The sequence below is a fragment of the Nerophis ophidion genome, linkage group LG05, assembly GCF_033978795.1.
Source record: "Nerophis ophidion isolate RoL-2023_Sa linkage group LG05, RoL_Noph_v1.0, whole genome shotgun sequence".
NCBI lineage: Eukaryota > Metazoa > Chordata > Actinopteri > Syngnathiformes > Syngnathidae > Nerophis > Nerophis ophidion.
In genome coordinates this window covers 3,158,571-3,172,290 of record NC_084615.1, presented here as the reverse complement: position 1 = coordinate 3,172,290, position 13,720 = coordinate 3,158,571, and the positions used below count along the sequence as shown (strand labels likewise).

The 13,720-nt window shown below is 40.2% G+C and overlaps 1 protein-coding gene across 1 annotated transcript in view; it reads right to left on the bottom strand.

Annotated features, from left to right (window-relative positions):
- Positions 1 to 13,720, bottom strand: part of LOC133552515 (zinc-binding protein A33-like) — a 33,106-nt gene that overhangs the window by 12,314 nt on the left and 7,072 nt on the right. The window contains exon 2 of the mRNA XM_061899732.1: positions 7,312 to 7,407. Coding sequence (XP_061755716.1) covers positions 7,312 to 7,407 — 96 coding nt within the window. The remainder of the gene's footprint in view (positions 1 to 7,311; positions 7,408 to 13,720) is intronic.

The following is a 13,720-nucleotide window of genomic DNA, read 5'->3' as shown; positions in this document are numbered from 1 at the left end:
GCTTTTATCAAATACATTTCCTCCCAAAATGTGACTTATACTCCAGTGCGACGTATTTATGTTGTTTTCCTTCTTTATTATGCATTTTTGGCAGGTGCGACTTATACTCCGGAACGACTTATAATCCGAAAAATACGGTAGCTTTTTTTGTACATTCTTTATGTTCTGTATATTATGACATGTGCACGTTTTCTTATTTTTGAATGTTTTACTTAGTTATTATTTACTTTCCATCCATCTTCTTTCGCTTATTCGAGATTGGGTCACAGGGGCAGCAGCCTAAGCAAGCAAGCCCAGACTTCCCTCTCCCCAGCCACGTCGTCCAGCTCCTCCCGGCAGATCCCGAGGCATTCCCAGGCCCGCCGGGAGACATAGTCTGCCCAACGTGTCCTGGGTCTTCCCTGCGGCTTCCTACCGGTCGGACATGCCCTACACACTTTGTGCCCGTGATCTTGTCCTTTCGGTCATGACCCAAAGCTCATGACCATAGGTGAGGATGGGAACGTAGATCGACCGGTAAATTGAGAGCTTTGCCTTCCGGCTCAGCTCCTTCTTCACCACAACGGATCGATGCAGCGTCTTCCGATCCGCCTGTCGACCTCACCATCCACTCGTACCTCACTTGTGAACAAGACTCTGTGCTATTTGAACTCCTCCACTTGGGGCTGGGTTTGGTTACCCCCCTTTATAAAAAAGGAAGCACATTAGAACCTGGTAACTACCGACCTGTTTCTATTCTCACTTCCATTTAGAAAGTAATGGAAAAAATAGTTTATGAACAGGTTGATAGATACCTTGCTACTAATAAACTCATGTACAAATTCCAATCGAGCTTCAGAACTAAGCACTCCACTGACACATGTCTTCTCTAGCTGACTGACCACATCAAACATGAGGTGGACGCCACCAAATACTGATGGACATTAGAAATACTGCTGGACATGCTGGACATTATAAATACTGCGGCACGGTCATGCTGGGCATTATAAATACTGCGGCACGGTCATGCTGGACATTATAAATACTGCGGCACGGTCATGCTGGGCATTATAAATACTGTGGCATGGTCATGCTGGACATTATAAATACTGTGGCATGGTCATGCTGGACATTATAAATACTGCTGGTCATGCTGGACATTATAAATACTGCGGCACGGTCATGCTGGACATTATAAATACTGCGGCACGGTCATGCTGGACATTATAAATACTGCTGGTCATGCTGGACATTATAAATACTGCTGGTCATGCTGGACATTATAAATACTGCTGGTCATGCTGGACATTATAAATACTGCGGCATGGTCATGCTGGACATTATAAATACTGCTGGACATTATAAATACTGCTGGTCATGCTGGACATTATAAATACTGCGGCATGGTCATGCTGGACATTATAAATACTGCGGCAAGGTCATGCTGGACATTATAAATACTGCTGGACATGCTGGACATTATAAATACTGCGGCATGGTCATGCTGGACATTATAAATATTGCGGCAAGGTCATGCTGGACATTATAAATACTGCTGGACATGCTGGACATTATAAATACTGCGGCACGGTCATGCTGGACATTATAAATACTGCGGCACGGTCATGCTGGACATTATAAATACTGCTGGACATGCTGGACATTATAAATACTGCGGCACGGTCATGCTGGACATTATAAATACTGCGGCACGGTCATGCTGGACATTATAAATACTGCGGCACGGTTATGCTGGACATTATAAATACTGCGGCACGGTCATGCTGGACATTATAAATACTGCGGCACGGTTATGCTGGACATTATAAATACTGCGGCACGGTCATGCTGGACATTATAAATACTGCTGGACATGCTGGACATTATAAATACTGCGGCACGGTCATGCTGGACATTATAAATACTGCGGCACGGTCATGCTGGACATTATAAATACTGCGGCACGGTCATGCTGGACATTATAAATACTGCGGCACGGTCATGCTGGACATTATAAATACTGCGGCACGGTCATGCTGGACATTATAAACACTGCGGCACGGTCATGCTGGACATTATAAATACTGCGGCATGGTCATGCTGGACATTATAAATACTGCTGGACATGCTGGACATTATAAATACTGTGGCACGGTCATGCTGGACATTATAAATACTGCGGCATGGTCATGCTGGACATTATAAATACTGCTGGACATGCTGGACATTATAAATACTGCGGCACGGTCATGCTGGACATTATAAATACTGCTGGTCATGCTGGACATTATAAATACTGTGGCATGGTCATGCTGGACATTATAAATACTGCGGCACGGTCATGCTGGACATTATAAATACTGCGGCACGGTCATGCTGGACATTATAAATACTGCGGCACGGTCATGCTGGACATTATAAATACTGCTGGTCATGCTGGACATTATAAATACTGCGGCACGGTCATGCTGGACATTATAAATACTGCGGCACGGTCATGCTGGACATTATAAATACTGCGGCACGGTCATGCTGGACATTATAAATACTGCGGCACGGTCATGCTGGACATTATAAATACTGCTGGTCATGCTGGACATTATAAATACTGCTGGTCATGCTGGACATTATAAATACTGCTGGTCATGCTGGACATTATAAATACTGCTGGACATTATAAATACTGCTGGTCATGCTGGACATTATAAATACTGCGGCATGGTCATGCTGGACATTATAAATATTGCGGCAAGGTCATGCTGGACATTATAAATACTGCTGGACATGCTGGACATTATAAATACTGCGGCACGGTCATGCTGGACATTATAAATACTGCGGCACGGTCATGCTGGACATTATAAATACTGCTGGACATGCTGGACATTATAAATACTGCGGCACGGTCATGCTGGACATTATAAATACTGCGGCACGGTCATGCTGGACATTATAAATACTGCGGCACGGTTATGCTGGACATTATAAATACTGCGGCACGGTCATGCTGGACATTATAAATACTGCTGGACATGCTGGACATTATAAATACTGCGGCACGGTCATGCTGGACATTATAAATACTGCGGCACGGTCATGCTGGACATTATAAATACTGCGGCACGGTCATGCTGGACATTATAAATACTGCGGCACGGTCATGCTGGACATTATAAATACTGCGGCACGGTCATGCTGGACATTATAAACACTGCGGCACGGTCATGCTGGACATTATAAATACTGCGGCATGGTCATGCTGGACATTATAAATACTGTGGCACGGTCATGCTGGACATTATAAATACTGCGGCATGGTCATGCTGGACATTATAAATACTGCTGGACATGCTGGACATTATAAATACTGCGGCACGGTCATGCTGGACATTATAAATACTGCTGGTCATGCTGGACATTATAAATACTGTGGCATGGTCATGCTGGACATTATAAATACTGCGGCACGGTCATGCTGGACATTATAAATACTGCGGCACGGTCATGCTGGACATTATAAATACTGCGGCACGGTCATGCTGGACATTATAAATACTGCTGGTCATGCTGGACATTATAAATACTGCGGCACGGTCATGCTGGACATTATAAATACTGCGGCACGGTCATGCTGGACATTATAAATACTGCGGCACGGTCATGCTGGACATTATAAATACTGCTGGTCATGCTGGACATTATAAATACTGCTGGTCATGCTGGACATTATAAATACTGCGGCACGGTCATGCTGGACATTATAAATACTGCGGCACGGTCATGCTGGACATTATAAATACTGCGGCACGGTCATGCTGGACATTATAAATACTGCTGGTCATGCTGGACATTATAAATACTGTGGCGTGGTCATGCTGGACATTATAAATACTGCGGCATGGTCATGCTGGACATTATAAATACTGCGGCATGGTCATGCTGGACATTATAAATACTGCTGGACATGCTGGACATTATAAATACTGCGGCATGGTCATGCTGGACATTATAAATACTGCTGGTCATGCTGGACATTATAAATACTGCTGGTCATGCTGGACATTATAAATACTGCGGCATGGTCATGCTGGACATTATAAATACTGCTGGTCATGCTGGACATTATAAATACTGCGGCATGGTCATGCTGGACATTATAAATACTGCTGGACATGCTGGACATTATAAATACTGCGGCATGGTCATGCTGGACATTATAAATACTGCTGGTCATGCTGGACATTATAAATACTGCGGCACAGTCATGCTGGACATTATAAATACTGCTGGTCATGCTGGACATTATAAATACTGCGGCATGGTCATGCTGGACATTATAAATACTGCTGGACATGCTGGACATTATAAATACTGCGGCATGGTCATGCTGGACATTATAAATACTGCTGGTCATGCTGGACATTATAAATACTGCTGGTCATGCTGGACATTATAAATACTGCGGCATGGTCATGCTGGACATTATAAATACTGCGGCATGGTCATGCTGGACATTCAGAAGGCCTTTGACACGGTTAACCACGCTATACTGTTGGATAAGCTCTGAGCAATCGGATTGGATAAAACCTCATGGAGCTGGATGCAATCTTACTTCGGAGGGGAGGAAACAGGTGCTACAGGTATCCCCTCCCCTCTCAGTAAGCTGTGGAGTCCCCCTAGGCAGTATACTAGGACCTTTACTGTTGTTAATATAGGTAAATGACATGCCATCAGCATGCCACTGTGAATTGTTCCTGTTTGCGGATGACTCAGCCCTGCTGGTATCCGGCAAGGACAAGTCACAGGTGGAAAAAATTCTCAGTGCTGAACTCCTCAATATTTGCACCTGGCTCGCTGACAACAAGCTATCCATACACTTAGGTAAAAGGGAATCCATCCTATTTGGGTCCCACATCAACCTTCTTAAAGTCAGTGACTTGACTATAAAAGTGGGTGACATTGTTATCACCAGGAAGGATGAGATCACCTACCTAGCTTCCATTCTAGAGGCTAATCTTTCCTGTGATAAAATGGCACCCAAGGTCATCAAAAAGGTCAACCAAAGAACCAGATTCCTCTACAGAATCTCCTCTCTGGTCAACAAAAGCACCATGAAGATTCTAGCGGGAACTCTCATTCAACCCTTCTTCGATTACGCTTGCACCTCCTGGTACCCCAGCACCTCCAAAACCCTCAAATCTAGACTCCAAACATCCCAGAAGAAGCTAGTCCGGTTACTTTTAGACCTCCACCCCAGATCACACCTCACTCCTACCCACTTCTCCAAAGTGGGCTGGCTCAGGGTGGAGGACAGAGTAAAACAACTTGCACTGAGCCTGGTCGAGAAAATCCGCTACACCTCCCTGATACCCAAGTACATGTCAAACTACTTCCTTAACGTAAATGACCGCCATAACCACAACACCAGGGGGAGCTCCACAAACCACGTTAAACCCAGATTCCCATCTAACTTAGGTCTTAACTCATTCTCTTTCTATGCCACATCAATGTGGAATGCACTCCCAACAGGTGTAAAAGTAAGTGCATCTCTATCCTCCTTCAAAAGCGCTCTAAAACAACACCTCCAGGCAACTTCAACCCTTTACTAATACCCTCCTCCATTCACATCCCATCTCCCCGGATTATAAATAACCTAATGTAAATAATCAAATGTACTTCTAATGTATATACTTGTTCTTATGCTATGTGAACTCACTATGTTCTCTGCTGGCTGTACATATCCTACTAAGTCACACCTACACTGTTTCAATGTCCATTTCTCCGTTGATGCAATTGTTGATGACTGAAGTACTGATATCAACCAAAGCTCCACATCCCACCCCCCGGATTGAAAATAATGTAAATAATTCAATGTATATACTATGATGATTAACTTGTGTGATGACTGTATTATGCTGATAGTATTTATTTGTACCATGAATTGACTAATGTGGGCCCCGACTTAAACAAGTTGAAAAACTTATTGGGGTGTTACCATTTAGTGGTCAATTGTACGGAATATGTACTGTACTGTGCAATCTACTAATAAAAGTATTAATCCATCAATCATTCCCCTCCTTTCAAAACGCTTACAAAAATTCACTGTGGCACCCCATTTTAATGACGTGATGGGGCCCCTGGGACCCCATTTTAAAAAGTTCCTAGCACCAACACTGGTTTTTAATACATGTACAATTTTTTTGATTTTTGAAGGCACGTTTCATGTTAGAACTGCTGCTATTGGGGGCACGCTCCAATCAAATCGATTTCAATTTCATTTCAATGTGAGACGTTTCCAGTGTTAAAAGGAGGAATGAAGCGCCTAAGTTGACTGTATTGATACAAGCACATGGCCTTATCTGATGCAACAACCTTGTAAACAAGCTCCTGTCATATCTGTGTTCAACACACACGCACACAGCTCTATTTCGAACGGCAGTGGAAAAAGCCTCTGTGCAGCTTGTTAGGCATGCGAGCTCTCTAAATGTGTCTGTGTGAGAAAGACAAACATGACATGACGTGTCTGTGCACCACCCCCGGTGCAGCATGTCTCGGCAGCCATTTGTATCTTGCACACTGCAAAAAGTAAGTGTTCAAAAACAGAGAAAAAAAGACAAAAATGAGGTGTATTTTACTTGAACTGAGCAACATTATCTGCCAATAGAACAAGAAAATTTGGCTTGTCAATACTTTCCAAAACAAGTAAAATTAGCCAACCTCAATGAACCCCAAAATACCTTGAAATAAATATTTTCACTAAAAACAAGTGCACTTTTCTTGGTAGAAAAAACAAATATGAGACCTTTTTTCTCAGTATGTTGAAAAGTATTCTTAAATGAAGTAAATCCTGGTGCCATTATCTTGACATAACATTACATTTCTTGAAACCAGCAAACTTACACTAAAAACTAGTTTATTTTTCTTAATGGAAAGGCAACAAGGCGACCGCTTGTTACTCTCGGGGTCTGTAATATCTCACTGAGATCATCTAGGACCAACACCCTTAAAACAAGTAAAAGACTCCAACATAAAATCTGCTTAGTGAGAAGAATGATCTTATCAGACAGAAAATAAGCAAATATCACCCTTATTTGAGATATTTCATCTTACTTAGATTTCACTTTTTGCAGTGCAAGGGACTCTAGTTCAAAGTGTCCCTGTGCTGTGCGATCGGGAGGTATTTCAATCCTTGCGTAATCATATGTTGTCAGACGTCTTGTTGAATGTTTTGAAGTTAACGGTGGCGTATTGCAAAAGCAGAATTTCTAGTTCCGTTTTTTTTCTCTCCCCCAGACTTGCACATGACTACACAACGCAAACAAAGACGTATACCTTGATGAGAAGGATTTTCTCATTGGTTTGTTTTTGGAAAAGTGAGGCATCCTCTGACTGGAGCTGAACTCTCTCCAGAGCCACGGACAGCTTATCCTGCAGTGGAGAAAAACAAGATTAAAATCAAAAGATGAGCTCACTGCTTTTCTCCTCAACCTTAAATGGGACTAATAAGACAGAGGCCCTCCACTTATTGAAGTCTTAGACCCGGAAAGTCAAACAAAAGTCCAGTAAAGCACCTTTTAAACAGACTGAGTAGTTTTGAGTTCTCACACTGGCATGGTGAATTCTTGTCAAAAAACAAACTGCTACCAAAGGCGGCCAAGAGCAAAAAAATAAATTCCAACCATGCCACAGTTTATGAAAGTCTCCACACAAAGCAAAAAAATAAATTCCAACCATGCCACAGTTTATGAAAGTCTCCACACAAAGTTGTTACAGCAATGTGTGTGCAATCACACAAGTAGGACAGGTTTTCATTTGGAGAGGAATACAACACCCCTTTTCATTTGGATATGCTCAAATAGACAATACTGCATTTAAGTCATGGGAGTGTATTTTAGTCTGGTGTTATTGCACCACACCAGGGCCCAAGCAAGGAAATTAAACCCAGTACTACAAACCCCGTTTCCATATGAGTTGGGAAATTATGTTAGATGTAAATATCAACGGAATACAATGATTTGCAAATCCCTTTCAAGCCATATTCAATTGAATGCACTACAAAGACAACATATTTGATGTTCAAACTGATAAACTTTATTTTTTGGGGAAAATAATAATTAACTTACAATTTCATGGCTGCAACACGTGCCAAAGTAGTTGGGAAAGGGCATGTTCACCACTGTGTTAATCACCTTTTCTTTTAACAACACTCAATAAACGTTTGGGAACTGAGGAAACTAATTGTTGAAGCTTTGAAAGTAGAATTCAGTCCCATTCTTGTTTTATGTAGAGCTTCAGTCCTTCAACAGTCCGGGGTCTCCGCTGTCCTATTTTACGCTTCATAACGCGCCACACATTTTCCATTGTAACATGTGCTGAATGTGGCCTGGCATTGTCTTGCTGAAATAAGCAGGGGCGTCCATGAAAAAGACGGTGCTTAGATGGCAGCATATGTTGTTCCAAAAGCTGTATGTACCTTTCAGCATTAATGGTGCCTTCACAGATGTGCCTTGGGCACTAATGCACCCCCATACCATCACACATGCTGGCTTTTCAACTTTGCATGGATAACAGTCTGGATGGTTCGCTTCCCGTTTGGTCCGGATGACACGATGTCGAATATTTCCAAAAACAATTTCAAATGATAGGAATTTCCAGGAATTATCTTACCTTCTGATTTAATGGTTTCTTGTGTTGTAAAAATGTGTGGAATAAATATAAAATTTCAAAATTTCTGTCAATGAAGATTTGCCTCAGCCTGCGACACTTAGTCATTTTGATAGTAGGCTAATATAGGTAATATAGACACTTACATCATGTATTGCCTTCATTCTAAGACTTATATACGGCTTTTCATTTTTTGCGGCTCCAGACAGATTTGTTTTTTGTATTTTTGGCCCAATATGGCTCTTTCAATGTTTTGGTTGCCGACCCCTGTCCAAGGTGAACCATATATCACTTTACTATTTAATTTCGATAACTTTAATTATTGTGTGTATGTCTAATATTCATGTATTTAGTATTTGTTTACTTACTTATTGTACATTAATGTATTCACTTATTTATTTATTCACTGTTCTGTTACAAATGGAGAACAAACAAATGGGACAAAACTAGAGAGGGGGGAGTCCTTTTTTTTTCCTTTGTCAAGATAAAGGGAGGTTTTTGTGGTTGGTGCACGAATTGTAAGTGTATATTGTGTTTTTATGTTGATTTAATAAAAAATAAATAAAAAAATAAAAATTATTTATTTTTTATTTTTTTTAATAAAAATGAATAAAAAATTATTCTGCAGTACCAATCGGGCCCGGTGGTTGGGGACCACTGACTTAGATGACCATAGTAACTCATTAGATGACCATAGTAACTAATTAGATGACCATAGTATCTAATTAGATGACCATAGTAACTAATTAGATGACCATAGTAACTCATTAGATGACCATAGTAACTAATTAGATGACCATAGTAACTAATTAGATGACCATAGTAACTAGTTAGATTACCATACTATCTAATTAGATGACCATAATAACTAATGAGATGGACATAATAACTAATGACATGACCATAGTAACTAATTAGATGACCATAGTAACTAATTCGATGACCATAGTAACTAGTTAGATGACCATAGTAACTAATTAGATAGCCATAGTATCTAATTAGATGACCATAGTAACTAATTAGATGACCATAGTAACTAATTAGATAGCCATAGTATCTAATTAGATAGCCATAGTATCTAATTAGATGACCATAGTAACTCATTAGATGAGCATAGTAACTAATTAGATGAGCATAGTAACTAATTAGATGACCATAGTAACTAATCAGATGAGCATAGTAACTAATCAGATGAGCATAGTAACTAATCAGATGACCATAGTAACTCATTAGATGACCATAGTAACTCATTAGATGAGCATAGTAACTAATCAGATGAACATAGTAACTAATTAGATGAGCATAGTAACTAATTAGATGAGCATAGTAACTAATTAGATGACCATAGTAACTAATTAGATGACCATAGTAACTAATCAGATGACCATAGTAACTCATTAGATGACCATAGTAACTCATTAGATGAGCATAGTAACTCATTAGATGACCATAGTAACTAATCAGATGAACATAGTAACTAATTAGATGAGCATAGTAACTAATTAGATGACCATAGTAACTAATCAGATGAACATAGTAACTAATTAGATGAGCATAGTAACTAATTAGATGAGCATAGTAACTAATTAGATGAGCATAGTAACTAATTAGATGAGCATAGTAACTAATTAGATGACCATAGTAACTAATCAGATGACCATAGTAACTAATCAGATGACCATAGTAACTCATTAGATGACCATAGTAACTCATTTGGTGAGCATAGTAACTCATTAGATGACCATAGTAACTAAGCAGATGAACATAGTAACTAATTAGATGAGCATAGTAACTAATTAGATGACCATACTATCTAATTAGATGACCATAGTAACTAATTAGATAGCCATAGTATCTAATTAGATGACCATAGTAACTAATTAGATGACCATAGTAACTAATTAGATAGCCATAGTATCTAATTAGATGACCATAGTAACTCATTAGATGAGCATAGTAACTAATTAGATGAGCATAGTAACTAATTAGATGACCATAGTAACTAATCAGATGAGCATAGTAACTAATCAGATGAACATAGTAACTAATTAGATGAGCATAGTAACTAATTAGATGAGCATAGTAACTAATCAGATGAACATAGTAACTAATTAGATGAGCATAGTAACTAATTAGATGAGCATAGTAACTAATTAGATGACCATAGTAACTAATTAGATGACCATAGTAACTAATCAGATGACCATAGTAACTCATTAGATGACCATAGTAACTCATTAGATGAGCATAGTAACTCATTAGATGACCATAGTAACTAATCAGATGAACATAGTAACTAATTAGATGAGCATAGTAACTAATTAGATGACCATAGTAACTAATCAGATGAACATAGTAACTAATTAGATGAGCATAGTAACTAATTAGATGAGCATAGTAACTAATTAGATGAGCATAGTAACTAATCAGATGAACATAGTAACTAATTAGATGAGCATAGTAACTAATTAGATGAGCATAGTAACTAATTAGATGACCATAGTAACTAATTAGATGACCATAGTAACTAATCAGATGACCATAGTAACTCATTAGATGACCATAGTAACTCATTAGATGAGCATAGTAACTAATTAGATGAGCATAGTAACTAATCAGATGAACATAGTAACTAATTAGATGAGCATAGTAACTAATTAGATGAGCATAGTAACTAATTAGATGACCATAGTAACTAATTAGATGACCATAGTAACTAATCAGATGACCATAGTAACTCATTAGATGACCATAGTAACTCATTAGATGAGCATAGTAACTCATTAGATGACCATAGTAACTAATCAGATGAACATAGTAACTAATTAGATGAGCATAGTAACTAATTAGATGACCATAGTAACTAATCAGATGAACATAGTAACTAATTAGATGAGCATAGTAACTAATTAGATGAGCATAGTAACTAATTAGATGAGCATAGTAACTAATTAGATGAGCATAGTAACTAATTAGATGACCATAGTAACTAATTAGATGACCATAGTAACTAATCAGATGACCATAGTAACTAATCAGATGACCATAGTAACTCATTAGATGACCATAGTAACTCATTAGATGAGCATAGTAACTCATTAGATGACCATAGTAACTAAGCAGATGAACATAGTAACTAATTAGATGAGCATAGTAACTAATTAGATGAGCATAGTAACTAATTAGATGACCATAGTAACTAATTAGATGAGCATAGTAACTAGTATATCATGCAAAAGCACAGATTCCAAGCATTAAAAGACTTAGTATAGTTGAAGACTTACGGTCATTATAAAACATGAGTGCACATCATAATGGCAGCTACACTTTCCGATGGAGATCTTCCTTTATTGCCTGCTGCTTCGATTGAAAGTCCATTTTCGAAAACTGCTATCAGAAGGTCCGTCATATCCGTCCCAGCACATATCACGTCACTCAGTCACTTCTTCTGCAGCCGGGTAGTCGCAAGAAGGATCACTAGCGCCCTCTACCACCAGGAGGCGGGAGTCATTTAATGACTCATATTGGACACACACAGTTACGGTATTGTGACGGTCTCAAGCCGTCGTCTTGCGGGTTCCCAGGACCACCAAGGAAGGACATGGCTTGAGCAGTTTGACTTTGTTTATTTTTCAATAAAACCTCAGTCCAGGTCGCTCTTCCGGTCCTCCTCTCCGCTCGCTTGCCGTCTCCTCGCCGCCATCTTGGACCGTGCTCCAGCGTGCCCTGCCTGTGTGTCGGACCGTCAGCTCCACCTCTCCACAGGTACCGGTATATTGATAAAACGTAGCTGCTTACAGTTCTTTTTAGCATACCGGTATTCAATAGCTTGTACCTTAAATCCTACTGAATAGCTCATAATCTTATTCCCTTTATGCGATTTCAAATTACCGGTATTGAAAACAGCCTCCTCTATTTTGAAAATGATGACAGGGGAAGCGTCACTCGTGACGTCACGAGTTTGACCCGGCGGTAATACTAAGCATGCACTAATTATTTTGCGAAGCGAGTTTGACCCGGCAGTATTTCAAGGCAGGCGCATACTATATGCCCAGCGGCAATTCAAGGAAATACGCTGTCTTGTGTTTGACAGACACATTTTGGGGCAAGGAAGAGGAGCCACGGTCACCCTTTACTACGGATCTGGGCAAATTAAAGCCCGGGGGGGCCACATGAGGCCCCTTAAACTTCTCAATCTGGCCCGCCGAATATTCCCCCCAAATTTTTGGGGAGCTTTAAAATATAAACTGTAGCTGCCATTATGATGTACAATGATGTTTTCAAATGGCCGTAAGTCTTCAATCAATGTTTATTTGTATAGACCTAAATCACAAGTGTCTCAAAGGGCTGCACAAGCCACAACGACATCCTCGGTTCAGAGCCCACATCAGGGCAAGGAAAAACTCAACCCAATGGGACAATGGGAAACTGTAGAGAGGAGCGCACGCGAATGGATCTAGCATAATATTGTGGGAGTCCTAGTCTTGAACTACCGTATTTCCTTGAACGACCGCCGGACATGTCAAATGCACCTGCCTTGTATTACTGCCGGGTAAAAGTCACTCACCAGATTAATAAGCGCATGCTTACTTTTACCACCGGGTCAAATTTGTGACGTCACAAGTTACGCTTCTCCTGCCATTATTTTCTAAACGGTGGAGTTTTTTTTGCTTTTACCGTGTGTAAAGCAGGGGTCTTGTTCCACAGCCATACAGATCACACTGATGGTTGTGATATAAAACAATTTTAACACTCTTACTAATATGTGCCACACTCTGTGAACCCTAACCAAATAAGAATAGCAAACACATTTCTGGAGAGTATTGGCTCCGTGGCACATTATAAACGCAGCATAGGGATTACCCATAATGCCGTGCATCCGTGACTATTGGATATATTATACATGGGCACCCAACCCCGCCCCCCTCCACCCCCCTCTGTTCGTTGGTTGAGGTGGCCGGGGTTGGGTGCGCGTGTATAATATATCCAAGAATCACGGATGCACGGCATTATGGGTAATCCCCATGCTGCGTTTATAATGTGCCACAGAGCCAATGCTCTCCAGAAATGTGTTTCG